Here is a 17,710-nt window from a genome sequence, read left to right on the forward strand (position 1 = left end):
GGGGGTTGTTTTTGTTTGTTTTTTTGCTACTCGCTGCACATTTCAAATGTTTTGTATCAAAGATGCATCTTCATGTTTAATCTGCAGAGATTTACAGTGTTTTTCTGCCACTTTGGCTAGTGCACCAGATCTCACGTAGCACCCAAAATACAGTGGGTATTAAATGAGGTAATGCATCAACCAATCAAATTAATCTGAGAATAATGATATCCAGTATTTAACCTCCTCAGATCATTCATACTTGCTTTGATTTTAAAAAAACTACAAATATCACGGAGTAAATAATTTGGCATTTTAAGCTGAAGACTGACTTCAGAATGATCCTTTACTTTATTAAACCTGATAAATAAAATACAGTCAAAAGGTTTAAAGTGCTTCAAACAAGTCGTCCAATCAAAATTATTAAATGTTAAACCAATTAAAAGAGTAAACAGTTAGCAGATGGTAAAGTAAGATATGCTTTATCACTTTGGATTATACACAATGTGTTTTAAAGTTTGACTTTACCCTGCAGCACATTTAAACAAGCTGATTTTTCATAAAAAGCGAGATTTCAGCCACTTTCACAAGTTTTGTCTTCACAGAAGCTGTTGTAAACGGTGTTTATACGACTGTAAAATAAATGAGAATATATTGTTAAAACGCTGCTGCACTGATTCATGAATCTGTTTATTGTTTGGTGCTCGTGTGAGCTGGTTCTTTGAGTCGTGCGGTTTCTGAGCCAAAGCAGGCATAACAAATACTGTAAATGTGAGCACATTTTATGGTTTTATGTAACTTTTTATCATATCTTTTCCACTACTTATAGCACCCTGCAGTGTGCTCTAATCGATGGGACGTGGGTTTGGGTTTCTGCTGTATTTGATTCTTTTTATTCCTTTAATTATAGAGAAGATGTTTCTTTCTGTTGAGACCAGAGTTGTTGGATCTGTGTGCCTTTTTCTTTGTTTTGTTTTGTTCTGATTGTATTTATCTGTTGCTATTTATTAGTGTCATTGCTTTTTAAACATGCTTCTTAATGAAAGATGATGATGATGATGATGATGATAACACTTTAATACACTGATTTTGTTTAGTCCCCCCCCCCCCCCCACGGGTGAGTCGCAGCGCCCACATTTTCAGCCCTGAATGAAAAACCTCTTTGAGCCTCTCTGAAGGAATCCGCTGCTTTTCCACGATGATCAAAAAACACTTTATGTGAATGTTGAACTTTGATTTGACGCCGCCTTGGAAATGTAACTGCTGGGATGTCATCAAGCCTCAAATCTTTAAACTTTATTGCCCAAATACAATGTTTACAAGGGAACTAAACACTGCCTGCTGTGATGAGGACTGATTTGGTGCTCTGGGGAGTGAAATGAGAATAAATGTGGGGATTTTAAATGTCCTTTGATGGCATGCCAAACAAATACAAAGACACCCTTTGTAAAACTCAAACTGACTCACTTAAAACTGATTTTTAAGCATTTTCTGAAACCTGAAGTGATAAAGTGAGAACTGTGAAGGTAGCTGGCTCATAGCATTGCACGAAGCCCGCTGAGATGTGAGGGCAGTTGTGACATTTCAGGCTCCGCTCCCTGAGGATGGAGGGGATTCACGTCAGTGTTTGGGCACACGCTGCGTCTTTGTTTTGCAGAAACATGCTGCCGAATGTCGGATGTTTGGTGGGGCTGCGGAGGGACAGCGGCTAAATATTCCCTTTTTTTTTTTTTTTTTTTTTTGTGTGTGTGTGTGTGTGGCATCGATGGCGTCACGCAAGCGGTTGCATTAGTGTTTATGATTTAATGCTCCCTCATCTGACATCTTCAGAGTTTAAGAGATTGAAATTGCACTCTCACAGATTATACTTGATACATTCCCAGCTGGTCAAAAGAAAGGGTTTGATGTGTGGCCAAAACTAAAAATGAAAGTGTCAGTGCAAAGTTTACTCTCAATAAAAAGAACTGAAAGTGCACTGCAGTGACATTTTTATTTTTTTGTTTTAGTGCTTTGATTTCTGAGCTTCCATCAGCAAGAAAAGGGAACATGTTCCCTGATTAGTCTCCTATTTATCGTAATGTACATGGTAGACTGACGTCTTTTCACTTCATGTTGCTGTCAAGTCCACAACAGCTCTTAGCATGTACATGGAAATGATAAGTAAACCCATTATCTTTAGGTTTAGACTGCATTTATTTAAAAAACTTAACACAGCTGCACATCAGGAGAACAGAAGTGTTAGATTTTTGTTTTTATTACTTTTTTTTAAAATTGATTTGGGGTTTGGGAAGGCTTTCCTTATTTTAATTTGTTTTCATTGTGTAAAATGTTCAGTTTGATTAGTTTCACGATTTATTTCTGTAATCTGTCAGGAGGAAAATTTTTAGATATGCAGCTATTACAGCACAAATCCAATGCGGCATCTCAGCCTCACTAAGTACGACCAAACTGCCAAAGACTTAAACAAGACACAGCACTGTGCAAAAGACTTGAGTCACCCCTTGCTGTCTTTATATTTTGCTTTTAAGCAGCCAAACTTCTTGATCTCTGTTCTTGAGGCTTTCTGAAGGTCTTTCAGTTTTTATTTACAGCTCAGGAATGCATCTGGCTCTTCAGTTCATAGACCTACTGGTCAGTCTTATCAGAAATCTTTTTCACTGGAAGGATGTCTGTCAAGAAGATCCATTTTCCTAGCAAAGTAGAAAGGATATCTCAAGACGTTTGCACTATATTGTAGCGTTTTCTGATTATTTGTTATTTAGTTTACACACAGTAAGTTTTTACTGTCGTTATAGTTTACTAATGTTGACACTTTGACAACATATATTATAATAAAATGTATATACGCATTCCTTCTATTAAATATTTTCTTTAAAGTTCAATAAATCCAAATATTTGTTAGATTCGGAGCATAAGTTCAAAACGCTGTTTATTCTTCCACCAGTAGGCGGCAGTGTTGTCGTGCAGCGTGTCTTCTTCTTCATCGCCGTCGCTCCTTTAATGACGTCGTAAGTGCGCGAGTCAAACGTAATTGTTACCACAGCGGCCTGTGTGTGTTTTCACCCGATCGCTGCAATTTTTCTCTTTGGTGGAGGATTTGTCTCTACAGTCCATCACCATCATGAAACTAGTCAGGTAAGCGGAGTCTGGAATGCGCCATTTAACGAACGAGTGAACGTGGGATGATGAAGTGAAGGCGTTGCGGCTGGATGGGTTTAGATAGAAAGCGAAGAAGAGGAGGATAAGATATGAGCGGGAAGCGTCGGGCCGAATGAATGGAGGCTGTCCGGAGTTAGAGTGATCGCATTCACAGTTAAACTACACCTGTAGTGTTAACTCATGCTCGGTAGTTGGAATTAGCTGCATGCATCGACGATTTTTAAACGTACTTTGGTTCGTGGACGTTAGCAGACTCGTAGGTCCGGCCTCGGTTAAGCTGCTACTCAGCGAACGAAATAAACGTAGCCTAAATGTGTAGTAGCAGGAGCATAAAGCTAGTCCAGTATTTATTTTAGTTATGGCGGTTAACTCTGGAGGGTTTCAGCGGGTTTTCATAAGGTCGTCTCACTCCAGGGGTGGTTTTGTTTTGCAGGTGAAAGCTATGCAGCTAGTAGCTAGCTTGAGGCTAGTTTTTGGTTCATTTCCAGGCTGAACTCAAACATAGATGTTCATCTTCTTCCACGATGCCCACAGGTTTTTGATGAAGCTCAGCCATGAGACTGTTACCATCGAGCTGAAGAACGGCACTCAGGTCCACGGCACCATCACAGGTAAGACTCAGCTGGAGGTGATTTATTAAACAGGTATTAAACAGGTGTTGGGCTCACCTCCTTACCGCTTTCATTAGTTGTGCTGCCACTCTAAGCCAATTCATTCCGCTAAGAATGCTGTAGTTCAGGCGTTTCAAAGTAATGCTCAGAATTTTAATGTAACGGTGGCCAGTAAGGCTCATTTTCAAGCCAGCACCCAATTCTTCCTAAAGCTAGAGTCCTGTGGAAATGCTGGGAAATGTTTATATATAGCTCACTTAAATATAAATATAAACGAAGTATGCAGGTCCCAGGTTTGCAATTAATAATTTTAAAGATCAATAAACTGGTTTTAGCTGAATGCAACTTTCCCAGCTCCCTCTGTTGGTAAATACAGTGAGCATCATAAAAAGTGAAGTTTGTTCCATAGTCTTCATATGCTTGTGTATTCCCTTTAATGTCCCAGTGATACTTCAGTGAGAAAACACTATCAAGTCCTCCTGTGCATTGTACTTTTTCACTGCTGTTTTTTTAATTTCTTAATAAAAGAATAATCATAGCATCAGTATAAGGATTTACAAATGTCAGTGAATTCCTGGAGGGAGATTGTAGAAATTATCAAAATGGAAGAGGGGGAATGGTCAAAGGAGGAAGTGGAAAAACACAGTTTAAAAAAAAAAAAAATCTAACCTCAGTAAAGAGATGTAACCGAAGATATTTTATTTGTTTCTATCAGCTGGCACTGCGTATGAAACGTTGGGACATGACTGCACTGTAATTAACACATACTGCACCACACACAGCATAAGTGTTGTAGGACCTAGAAAGATTTCCCGCAGAACTCTCAGATAAAACGGTTAGCTTTTGGTTACTCAGTGTACTGTGTGACATGTCTATTAAATGTGCTCCAGTGCAGCCCTCCATAATCCAAACTGCACAGTGGTCAACATAGCTGATGCTGTGTGGGTTCCAACAGGTAAGGAAGTAACAGCGGCGTTCACCAGGAATGGGAGAAACACAACAAAGTAGTGATGTGCAAATGAAGCAGAGAACCAGTACTGACCCACTTGAAAGTGGGTTCATTCATTCACAGCTTTGTTTCAGTGACATCTAGTGGTGGAATAGGAGTCAGCAAAACAATGTGTTGATAATCGTGCTGATTGTAAGGAGGGTTTGTGTGAATGATATAAATACAATTTTGCAAAGGCAGTCAGTTGATTCTGTAAACGTATCTAATAGTTGGAAGAAGGCGTGCTCTGCGAAGCTCAGTGTGTGCTGGGATGGTAGGGTGTGAGATTATACTTTCCACAGTTTTGACACTTCAGGTGTTTATGTCATAACTTCGCCCTTCTCCACGGTCGGCTGGTTGATCATCAGCACATGTGGCCCACAGACACCCTTCTTTGACACATCCCCCATCTGACAAGACACTCTGCAGGTATATGAGCTGTCCACGGAAAACCAACACACCACGTCTGAACCATAATTTCAGCATTAGTCTAAACCGTGTCAGTGATGACAGTCTTCGCTTCTACCTTCACAGCCACTGGATAAAAGACAGACTTTAGACAAGTGCTTGTATGATGTACAATGATGAGGGACGTGAGAACGGCTGACAAAAAATGCAGTGCAGAACACAGAAAGTGGGCATCTGAGCCGAAAGACTTAAAACTGCATTTTTTTTCTTTATCTGCTTGTCAGACCAACTGAGCCATAAACATAAGGCATCAGTTACATTGCAGGTAAAATAATAATAATGTTCATATAGTAGAGTTTAGTTGTAGTTGTCCACACTGGAGCACACAGATGGAGGATGGAAGTCAGAACAGTTGGGAACAGATGTTTCTACACTCATTTGGACTCACTCAGAGTCTTACTTCCATCTACTGTATTCAGTTTTCAGATTTTTCTTTCCTTTCCTTTCCGTAGGTGTCGACGTGAGCATGAACACCCACCTGAAGGCGGTGAAAATGACCCTGAAAAACCGGGAACCCACTCAGCTGGAGTCGCTGAGTATCCGTGGCAACAACATCCGCTATTTTATCCTGCCGGACAGCCTCCCGTTGGACACCTTGTTGGTCGACATCGAGCCAAAGATCAAGTCCAAGAAGCGAGAAGCAGGTGAGGAAGTGTTTGCTGTGCACCTGGCTCTTTTTGTTGTCTTTAAAGGCTTGTTTTTTGTACCCACAGGCTGGTTTATAAATGTCACTTCCCAACACTTTTTACATGAATGTGGACAAAGGGTCAGGCACGTGAACCAGTATCCGTACGGCAGCTTTTCATGTCCTTTGGAAAAGTTAAATCTGGAAGCTTTGTGCAGAAAAGCAAACGAGGGCTGTGGGTGTGGGAGCGTAGCGGCCTTATGCACGATCGCTGTGTTTGATGTTTACAGTTCTTCCATACCGCTGCTGAAGCTGTGGTGTGTTTTGTTTGTTTTTGTTTTTTTTTCCCCTGAGTTGTGTAAGCATATAGGAACACATTGTAGCTATTCATGCGCATCTAAAGTGTGAGCATAAATGAAAACAGTGCTGCGCTGACGTCACAGTTGGTGCGAGCAATGACTGGTGCGTCTATCGTAACAATAACATAAAATGCCTCAGAAGCATTTCCACTGATGTCCTCTGTCACGTCTGAAGCTCTCACTCACCCACAACCTGTTTCCAGCAGGTTTTTAATTGCTCGCAGCTCTTTCTGCGTCTTTTTAAAATCTGTTTAGTGCAAATTGTACTATCAGATTTTTTTTAGCCCCTCTGCCTGGTCTCTTCCACATCAACATGTGGTTAAACAGCCCACTTAGAAATCACTTGGGTGCTCAGGGTTGTTTCAGTGATCACATTTGTTCACTTCTGCAGTATTAAAATTATATTTTCAGGGCCTGTGTTTTTTAAATTTGTATATAGGAAGTTTTTCAGAGTTGATGCAGTTTTAAATTGTGGTATCTAAGTGATCTTTAATAGGCCTGTTTGTACTCGGGCCTGTTGTACACTCTGTCCTGCTGTAGTTACGGGAGCATGAAGCCCAGAAAATGTCAGATACAGGCTGTTATACGGTCACCTTAAGAAATGGAAATTGATTCGTGCTGAGTTATCGCTGTTGTGCGTTTCAGCAGGGTTTGTGTGAGTTTGTCTTCACAGCATGAGATGACCAGACACAAAGTTGATACTGATAAACTTATAAAATTAGATTGGAGATATAAGGATGATTGATTTATTGGGGGTTAAACACCAAACACCGGTCAGTATGGCTGAGTTTATACTCACCACAGACATGTCTCTATTCAGTCTCTAATATCTTCCATTTACCACACTAAACAATAGAGGTGGGAATCACCATACATCCCACGATATGATATTATCACAATATTTAACTCACGATACGATATTATTCTTGCTCAGAAAAAGGATCAACATGCTCTGAAGTCAGAGTCCACAAAAACTTTTTTTGTAACAAAATATCGATTTCTGCTGTCCCTGTATCGATACATTATTAGAAAACAAAATATCACGATGCTACACAGTATCGATTTTTTTCCCCCACCCCTACTAAACAACATACATGTGCATCTTTAAACATGTGACAGAAAACTGGTTCTCCTGGTTTTGTTCTTCATATTTACTCCTCGTACTGTACTTTCGAGCCATGCAACAGTGTTTAGTCGCAATGTGAGACCCTGAAATGATGCTGCTGCTCAAAGAAATGTTACTCCTGTTCAAAGCAATGTGTTTACACTTTCTTTTAAATATATTAAACATTACTAAAACCAGAAGTAAATCAGGATAAATGCTCAGATTTAAATTGAATAGGGTAGCACAGATTCGATTTTTAAACTGCGCATAGAACAACCTGCCTTATGTTTATAGTAACATAGCAACTCAACACATGTAGGTGAATGTTTGTGACAAATCTGTTGCTCTCCTCTCAGTGGCTGGACGGGGGCGAGGCAGAGGACGAGGACGTGGCAGAGGAAGAGGAAGAGGACGGGGTGGACCAAGGAGATGATCCAAAGGCCTTAAAGCTGCATCTCACCATCCACTGTTTGTACAGGAATTTTTTTTTTTTTTTTTTCCCCACAATTTGCTCAAAGGAAACCGTTTGTGAATTTCAGTGTGTTTTTCATTATTTTGTACATTAAAAATGTTCCTCATTAAGAGGATAAACTTGACTCCAGTGCATTATTACAATACCTGTGTGACAGGGGTTCAGGTTAAACTTTTGTTCTTTATTTACAAGGTTGAATAAAGTTTCTTTGTTAATGATCATGATTTTAACAGAAAATGAATTTGAAGCGCTCAAAACGCAACAGGTTATGTTGTGAGAGGGGTCAAAATCTGAAGAATGTTATTATAAAATAGCACACAGTCTTACACTTTGTCTAATTTATGTTAAATAAAAAAGGATCTAAAACTTTGATCTTCAGCTGCCAATACTAGAATAGAATAGAATTCGACTTTATTGTCATTGCACATGTCACAGGTACAAGGCAACGAAATGCAGTTTGCATCCATCCAGAAGTGCTTTAGCCATGATATAGATATATTACAATATATATTAGCAATAACATAGATATGTGAGTATATTACAGAAATGGGTCTATTATGGTATGTTATAATGTACACGGTATGATGTATGTTATGAATATGCTATAAGTATGTACAGGCTATGAACAGGATATAAATATGGAAAACTACAGAAATATGAGATATACAGAAGTGTGAACTGTGCAGGTCATAAAGTTGTAATTTAAAAATTATCGTATTGTACAGAAAGATTATTTATACAGTAGTGCAGTTAAGATAAGTGAGATATGTGGATAATTTCTACAGAGGCTATATAAAGTGCTAGTGGTTGTGAGTGGTGGTTCAGTCCATGTTATTGTGTGTATGCGGGTACAGTTCATTGTGTGTGTAGGTGGTAATAATAATGAAAGTAAAAATACATTTAGGTACACATATGGAGGCTAAGCTCTTAACATTAAGTAATATCAGCAAACATTTTGTGTTGGTGTCCGCAATTATGAATAAAATGGAAGTGAATTTTATTTAGTTTTAGAAATAAAAAACTGAAACCAAATTCCAAAGTACCTGAAGGTGCAATACTGCTGTTGGGCGCTAGGGTCGGTTCCACCGGAAAAGCATAAAATTTAAGGGAAGCATATTTCCAAGAGCACCTGGCTGCAGCCAAAAAAGCTATATTTAAACCATAGCAGATAGTTAAATACTGTATTTTTATAAGCTTAGTCACTCAGGGTTTTTACTGTTCTACTACCTAAATTGTGCAGCACCCGGTCCCCTTATTCTATAGATATATTCTTAGCTGTAGAGGTTTAGAACTTACTTTTTCTCTTTCTTTTTTCTAATAACTTTGTCTTTTTCACTTGTTTCTCTTAATACCAGGAGTTTAGGACAAACCTGTAAACGCAAAGCTTTGTTTTTGTTTGCCAAACAATTTAAAACAGATTTTTGCTTTTTCCAAGAGAGTCATTCCACACCTGCTGATACAAATTTTTGGAAATCACAATGGGGTAATGAAGTCTGTCCCATGGCTCTGAGCGTTCTGCTGGAGTTGCCACGCTTAAAAATTATTTTTCTGGGGATGTGTTACACTCTGACTGTGACACCTTAGGACACTACCTCTGCTCAATAATCAGACACAATAATCTTTACTTGGAGCAATAAGACAGGATCCAGGCAATCACGTATTGACTTTTGGCTTGTTTCTGACTGTATTGATAAAGATAATATTACCATTAATGTACTTGCCACCCCCCTCACTGATCATAGAGCAATTCACATTAACGTCCAAATGTTTACACTGGATAATATACCTCATAAATTCTCTTATTGGAAGTTAAATAATTCTTTACTAAAAGATAAAATGGTTAACATGCAGATTAATAAATTAATTGTTTATTATTGGAACAAAGCTAACAGACAGAAGTCCTTTTGTACCAATTGGGAACTTTTTAAATTTGAAGCATGCAAATTCTTGAGAAGATACGGGAGTCAAATTGCTAAATTAAGGAAAGCTGAAGAACAAGTAGTAATAAGCAGAATTGCCTCTTATTACCAGAAGTCCCCAGAAGAAATCTCAGAGGAAGATAAATTAAGTTTACTAGAACTTCAAAATAAATTGGACGATTTATATCGACGCAAGGCTGAGGGTGCTTTTATAAGATCCAGAAAGAGGTGGCTGGAGGAGGGCAAACAAAATTCTGCTTACTTTTTCAGACTTGAAAAATACAGATCAAAAACAAACTCTATTCATCAACTAAATATTAATAGCACTGTCTCTGACAATCCTAGAGAAATTTCACATTTCTGTGCCGAATTCTATACTAAACTATACAACTCAAAATATAATGAGGCTGTCTCAACAGGATTTTTCAATAATATTAAAAACCTAAAATCTATTGTTGTGGAAGACAGAAGTTATTGTGACAGCCCTCTGACTGTGGAGGAAGTTTGTAATTCCATTTCTGCACTTAAGGCCAATAAATCTCTGCACAGACTGCAGAGTTTTATAAATCATTTTCTAATCTCCTGGCTCTGTTTTTACTGCAGGTTTTTACAGAAAGTATAGAGAATAACACCCTCCCTCCTTCTCTTACTCAAGGTCTCATAACACTTATTCCAAAACCAAACAAAGACTTACTTTTTATTGATAATTGGAGACCCATCTCCCTGCTCAATAATGACTATAAGGTTATGGCTTCAATACTTGCTAACAGAATTAAAGAGGTCTTGGAAACAATTATTGATGAGACACAATCAGGCTTTATGAGAAACAGACACATTTCTAATAACATTAGACTGGTTTTGGATTTACTTGATTACTCTGATCTGGTACCTGACAATAGCTTCATTCTCTTCCTGGATTTTTATAAGGCTTTTGATACAATTGAACATCAATTTATCTTCCCCTGTTTGGAAAAATTTGGCTTTGGCAAGTTTTTCTGTAAAGCTGTCAAAACCTTATACACAAATGGCAATAGTTCTATTAAAATGATTAACGGCTCCACCCCGAGATTTGACCTGAAACGTGCTATTCGCCAAGGATGTCCTATTTCACCATATTTATTTTTACTTTGCACACAAATTCTTGCAACTAATATTACTCTCCTTACATCTGGATAAGAAAATTAGTAAAGATATTGACCGTATGCTCTTTAATTTTATATGGAAAAACCGTACGCATTATATTAGAAAAACTGTTGTGATGAATAAGTACGAATCAGGTGGGCTTAACGTCTTAGACCTTTCTACTTTAAATAACACTTTCAAGATTAATTGGGCTAAACATTTTCTTAAAAACCCTACCTCTATCTGGAACTTTATACCATATTATATTTTCTCTCGTTTTGGTGGCTTTAATTTTATTTTAAATTGTAATTACAATGTTGAGAAACTCCCTGTAAAGCTTTCATCCTTCCATAAGCAGGTCCTCTTAGCGTGGACCCTCATTTATAAACACAACTTCTCACCTCACAAATACCTTATCTGGAACAACAGAGATATTTTATAGAAAAATAAATCACTTTTCCTGGAAACTTGGGTCCAAAATGGGATCCTATTGGTGGCTCAGCTGGTTAGTAAAGAGGGACAACTACTTACTTACAACGACTTTATTGCACTATATAATTTTCCAATTAGTGTTCAGGAATTCTCAATGGTGCTTGGTGCCATACCCTCAGGGACTTTAATGTTATATAAAAACACTGACAGCTTGATCTCTACCTCAGTCACTCTCCCTGATCCAGCTGAGTCACCAATAGGAAAAATCTGCTTTTCACAGGAACTTGGTAACAGCAATAAGAGAATACGTAGTTTATTCCAAGAAGATAGTCTCTCTCCCATATATAACATCTTATTGGAACCGATTTGTTCCAGATATCAAGTGGAAGACAGTCTGGATGGTCCCCCATAAATATTTGATTGTAAATAAGGTGAAAGAAGTCTCATTTAAAATTCTACATAAATGTTATCCAGCCAGTCACTACATGGTAAAATTTAAAAGGGACATAAATACTAATTGTACTTTCTGTGGGGATCATCCAGAAACTGTGACACATCTTTTTTGGTACTGTTCTTTTACACAGAGATTCTGGAAGGAATTTAGCAGGTTTGTTATTGTCCATATTTTAAGGAAGTTTTCTTTACGTTGGGAAAATGTTTTATTCTGTTTCTTTAAGTTCCCCAAGAAGTATGATAAATGTTTTTTATGATAAAGTTGTTAATACTTTTAGCTAAATTTTTTATCCATAAATGTAAGTTTACTAACAAAACACCATATTTCTGTCATTATTTTAAGGATGTGGAAATGTACATACAATCAATATCAGACTCCACCAACAAAAAGGCTTTCAAAACAATATATGTATGTGAATTTTTGTGTGTATTCTTATAATTGTTACCTTTTTCTTTTACTCTTGGCTTTTTGTGTTCATGTTCTGTTGTTTTGTATACTTCATCTGTTCTGTGGAGGTCACGTGCTTCCGGCTACTGTGGAGGTCACGTGTATCCGGTTACTTTGGAGCTCCACAGTGGCTGCAGCCAGATGCTCTTGACACTCCTTAAACCAGGTGTTTCTGTCTGGATTTGATAATAGTTGAGCCAATTATAATCTGCAAATAAATAACAAAGAATTTCAAAACATTACTAAGGCTATCCCTCAAAACATTCTATGTACAGCATATAATCTTTTTCAAAACCCTGACTATAGATCCCCTGACCTCTCTGAACTCTTGGTAAATGGGCATAACATTACAGCTAACAGTCTAAAAACCTCCCAAATTAGGGAATTATTTACTAATGTTTTTTTCCCTTATAGATCCAATCCAAATTCCATCTCACATCTGTTCTCCGGTGATCAAAAGAAAGAGATCAGAAAAAATTACCTAAAACTTCCCATTCCTCCCAAAGTTAAGGAGGTCCAATACAAAATCCCTTCTGGTATTTACCCTTCCAAAGAATTTCTCAGACGTCGCTTTGCTATTGATAATAATTCTTGCTCTTTTTGTGATGGGGATATTGAATCAACAGAACATTTATTTTATGATTGTATATTCTGTAAAGCCCCTTGGAACGATGTGCACTACTGGCACTTTCCAAAGATTCCAAACTTACTTGAATTTTCTAAAAATGATATTATCTTTGGTTCTCTAAGAAAAGAAAAGAAGCTTGAAAATGTTTTAAATGTAATAATTATTATGGGGAAATTCTTCATTCACAAATGTCGTTTTCTGAAAATAAAGCCGTCCTTTTTTACTTTTCACAAAGAACTCTGCCTCTTCCTCTCATCTGTTAAATTTATGGACAACAAGCTCTGGTTCTGAATCATGTGATTATTGAACTAGATCTGCTAGAAATCCCCTAAGGTATAACGTTTTTTGTTTTTTTGTTTATTTGTTTTTTTTGTTTTTTTATTCTGTTTTTATTTATTTATTTATTTGTTGTTGTTTGTACTTCCTGTTCATTATCTATCTTCTATATGTTGGAATTCAGCCTGTTCTGATACTATTTCGTGTTGGGAAAATAGAATCTTTGTAGAGATTGCCATAATTGTTGTACATTTCTGTGAAAATAAATAAATAAATTTGATAATAGTTGACCTTTGACCCATTTCAGGATAAACCGGTTTTCCAGACACCTAATTGTACGTAAGAGGTTACACAAACATGGCGATGTCCTATTAATAAAATAATTAATGCAATTAATTAACATTAAATATAGTGGCGTGGTTGTTTGTGTGTCTGAGAGGGGTTACTTGAACCGGAAGTAATAAAACGACTCTAAAATATAAATAATATATAATAATATAATAATGCATTCATAATATAACATAAGCATATAGAGTTTATGTATGAGATTGTTAAACTTGGAATGAGATTAAATTTAAAATATATATTACGTAATTACGTATTCTGCGCGCTCTGCGCGAGTCCACCGGGCAAGCAGGTGCAACCGACACCTCCGGCACACCAACATTGGTTGCAAGAAGCATAGAGGTTCCTCGTGCCCGTTTGGTCTCGAGCCACACGAAGTAAGATGGAGATGTCGGGAGCCGCTGGTTTCTTCCTGTATTTCGCCTTCGGAAGCAACTTATTGAAAGAAAGGCTACAGCTGGCTAACCCGTCGGCGACATTTTATAAGACCGGTCGCCTGAAGGTGTGTACAATAAAAACAGCTTTATTATTATTGTATTTAGTCTTTATTATTGCTTCTGTAAACCACCTATTGGCAATGATGTGCTATCGAGTTTGTGACATTTAGATATTATGAGAGATTCGGGGACCATGAAACGGCTTGTTTGGTTGCATTAAATATAAACATATTTTTAGCTTGGTTGTGCGGTGTGTTAAATTGTTAACGTATTAATCTCTGTCTTAACTGTTCTAGTGGTTAATACGAACACCTCCAAGTTCACAGTGTAGTGATTTTGACATCACCTTCGTTCCCTGGCAACGTGAACGCAGCTGGACCTCGGGTATTTTAGCCAGAGGTGTCGTCCAAAAAGTGATTTGTGCGTCTATAACCTGTCCAAAATGTTTCACGAATGATATCAAATCAGTATTAGGTAGAAGGTACAATCAGGTGTTTTTCCAGTGTGAGGTTAATATAGCCTCAATTTATCAATTTAATCTGTCTTTTTTACATTATTTTTTAAAGAGATATGGACACAAGGGAATCGGAAATTGCAATAATTGTAGTATATGTGTGTATAAAAAAAGAACTAGATTGATTATAATGTAGGACGCAGAGTAGGTACAATAATGCTGAGTCATAAGGGCATTTATCAACATAAGCAAAAATATTACATGTAATAAAGACAAAGAAACATTGGAAATCATTTTTTGGCTCAGCAATAATAAAAAGTAGAAAAAATTAATAAACTTAAGCTTAACTTGGAAAACTAACTAAATAATAATAAGTAATAATACAGAAAGCATAGTGGAAAATATCCCTAGTTTGAGTAGTTTGTAGTTTGGTAAAAATCTATATTCACACCTTGCCCGATGAGACTTCGGATGTCAACAAGACTGTGAGCCAACTGCTTTGAAAAAGTTGTTTTTATTCTGTTTATCCAGCACATGCCCTTCATATGCTGGAGGACTAAAACTGACACTGAAACTAATAAAAAATAATAATAATAAACTGAATAAAAATTCAAATGAATTAGAAAATTCAAAACTATAGGAAATTGATGAGCTCATAATAAAATCAAAAACTATATACACTAGCTGTAAACAGTAGCAGTCCTTCTTCCTTTTTGTTTATATGGAAAATTAAACAGTACAGTTATCGTAAATCATACCAAAATTTTAAATGTGGTTTATATAATTGATTTGACTGGTTGCCGATGAAGCTGAGTTCATCTGAGAGTTGCACCTCCCCTGTTTGTGTCAGATCATTAGCTAGCAAAAACAAATTTAAACATTAACCACGTTTGTACCAAGAGGGAGATATTTACTAGTTATTTTCAACCCTCCTTTGTCAACGAGTGGTTTAAATGACAATTTATTATTTCTCAAAAGTCTTGAAGGAATGAAGGATATGGAAAACAACTGAGTCAGCCCCCTCCTGCATTAGCATCTTAGATTGGCCAAATAAAGGTTGCTGCTCTACCTCCTCTGATGTGCCAGCTGTAATAACAGGACTCGGGTGTACTGCAGTTTGACTCTGGTATAACAGCAAAACAAGCTCACGGGAGGGGGGGGGGCACTGCTGAAATCACAAACAACACCCTTCTTACATTATAACAGTAAAACAAAGAGACTTGGTTGAAATGCTGTTACTTTGTATCCAGCTGCAGATAATGTTAAAGGTAAGAAAAGTGTTTCCCACTCAGATGAAGAGCATTAGAAGTAGCAAATCTCCACATAATGACTGGCATTGTTCTGTGTGTGTGTGTGTGTGTGTGTGTGTGTGTGTGTGTGTGTGTGTGTGTGTATAGGACTACAAACTGAACTTTGGCCTGTGGAAAGAACACATAGACAATGCTTGGCACGGTGGCGTGGCAACCATTGAGTCGTATCCAGGCGCAGAAGTGTGGGGGGTCATCTGGACTTTGAACAACGAACACCTCTCAAGCCTTGATGAGTGAGAGCCACACATGAACACGCAGCTATTGGTCCATTTCTGAGTTAATTTGTGTACTTTTAACCAACTGTTTTGTTTTTTAAATTTTTGTTCTTCTTTAGCCAGGAAGCAGTGAAGGCTGGTGTATACTCTCCACTGGAGGTCTCAGTGGAGACTGATAACGGGACCGTGCTCTGCAGGACGTATCAGATGAACAACTTCCACGCCTGTCCTCCCTCGCCACAATACAAACAGGTGCAAGGAAAACACCCTGATTCTTAGAGTATGCAATGAAATAAGATACACTCACCCACCACTTTATTAGGTACACCTTACTAGCGCCAGGTTGGACCATCCTTTTTTTCTTCAGAGCTGCTTTAATTATTCATAGCACAGATTCAACAAGGTGCTGGAAACATTCATCAGAGATTTTACTCTATATTGACAGGACAGCATCACACAGTTGCTGCACATTTGTCAGCTGCACATCCAAAAGGTGCATTACTGGACTGAGATCTGGTGACTGTGGATGTCATTTGAGTGGACATGATTTGAGCTTTGTGACGTGGTGTCTTATCCTACTGGAAGCTGCCATCAGAAGATGGCTGCAGTGTGGTTATAAAGGCGACATACTCAGGCAGCAATATTCAGGTAGGCTGTAGCATTACACAATGCTCAGTAGAGGCCAAAGTGTGCAAAGAAAATAGCCCCCACTCCCTTAGTACCAGCGTGAACTGTTGAAACAAGGCTGGATGGATCCATGCTTTCATGTTGTTTACATTAATTTTTCATCCTACCATCTGAACACTGCAGCAGAACTCCAGACTGATCAGACCAAGCCACAGTTTTCCCAGCCTTCTGTTGTTCAACTCATTAAGTTTAATTTTCCTCATTCTCCTCTGACCTCTACAAGATATTTTCACACAGAGAGTCTCAATTTCTTCTTTTGCAGAATATGCTCTGTAAACTCTAGAGATGCTTGTGTGGGAAAATCGCAGATCAGCAGACCATCTGTCACCAACACGACACGTTCAGAGTCACTGAAATCACCTATATTTCCTGTTCTGATCTTCAACCATGTCTACATCTGTAAAAGCACAGAGTTGCTTCCATGAGATTGGTGGGCGATTAGAGATTGCACTAACTAGCAGCTGAACATGTGTACCTAATAAAGTGGCCAGGGAGTGTTACTGTACATTGCAACACAAATCTCTCTTTTTTTTTTTAAACAAAAAACAAAACGTAATATTTAACATAATATCTGCTCATGTATGCATCACGCTGTGCCTCACGTAAGGTGGTGTGTCTGGGCGCGGAGCAGCACGGACTCCCCGTAGAGTACAAGAAGAGCCTGGAGGCCGTTCAAACCAACAACTACAGCGGCCCCTCGATCCTGGACCAAATCCCAACGATCACGAACCTGAGATTAAACAGTTCAAATTCAGGTTCCTGAACTTGGAAATGAAAGTGAGCAGAAATGCACCAGAATGAGATATAAAGCAGCTAATTGGTGGAGGAACTGTGGTGAGGAAGTTATCGCTTTTTTGTTTTCTTTTTTTGCAGATTATGGACCTTTTAACCTCAAACATGATTATAAATGATTACCATTATATAACAAGATTGAAACTGAGATATAATTAACAGGACAGGGAAAAATGTTTTTTGTTTCACAAATAACTCTCATGTTATGAAAGTGGCACCACTGTGTGGACAGAACTTAATAATGCATGCAATTTAATAACGAGACGTTTGGCTGAGCCCAGCACAAACCACGTCTTAATCACCGCTGAGCAAATAGATTGTGTTGAAAAATGTGTTTCATTTCAAAGACTAAAAATATGCAGCGCAGACACTTGTTACCACAGTGTTCCTCTGGGGTATATTAAACACTGATGACACACCCTTAAG

General features: G+C 37.9%; 2 protein-coding genes across 3 annotated transcripts; both read left to right on the forward strand.

Annotated features, from left to right (window-relative positions):
* The first annotated feature begins 2,973 nt into the window (after positions 1-2,973).
* snrpd1 (small nuclear ribonucleoprotein D1 polypeptide) lies at positions 2,974-7,890 on the forward strand. The gene is made up of 4 exons (XM_026157200.1): positions 2,974-3,114; positions 3,673-3,749; positions 5,658-5,849; positions 7,651-7,890. The coding sequence occupies exons 1-4, from the start codon at positions 3,101-3,103 to the stop codon at positions 7,725-7,727; spliced, it is 360 nt and encodes a 119-aa protein (XP_026012985.1). The 5' UTR covers positions 2,974-3,100; the 3' UTR covers positions 7,728-7,890.
* A 5,774-nt stretch (positions 7,891-13,664) lies between these two features.
* ggcta (gamma-glutamylcyclotransferase a) lies at positions 13,665-17,709 on the forward strand. Of its 2 annotated transcripts, XM_026155657.1 has the most exons (5): positions 13,665-13,891; positions 15,678-15,823; positions 15,925-16,057; positions 17,100-17,269; positions 17,366-17,709. In XM_026155657.1, the coding sequence occupies exons 1-4, from the start codon at positions 13,772-13,774 to the stop codon at positions 17,253-17,255; spliced, it is 555 nt and encodes a 184-aa protein (XP_026011442.1). In that variant the 5' UTR covers positions 13,665-13,771; the 3' UTR covers positions 17,256-17,269; positions 17,366-17,709. The 2 variants fall into 2 exon arrangements, with proteins under 2 accessions (XP_026011442.1, XP_026011441.1); XM_026155656.1 differs by having other exon boundaries at positions 17,100-17,709.
* The last annotated feature ends 1 nt before the right edge of the window (position 17,710 follows it).

This window comes from Astatotilapia calliptera, chromosome 22, assembly GCF_900246225.1.
Source record: "Astatotilapia calliptera chromosome 22, fAstCal1.2, whole genome shotgun sequence".
Taxonomy (NCBI): Eukaryota; Metazoa; Chordata; class Actinopteri; order Cichliformes; family Cichlidae; genus Astatotilapia; species Astatotilapia calliptera.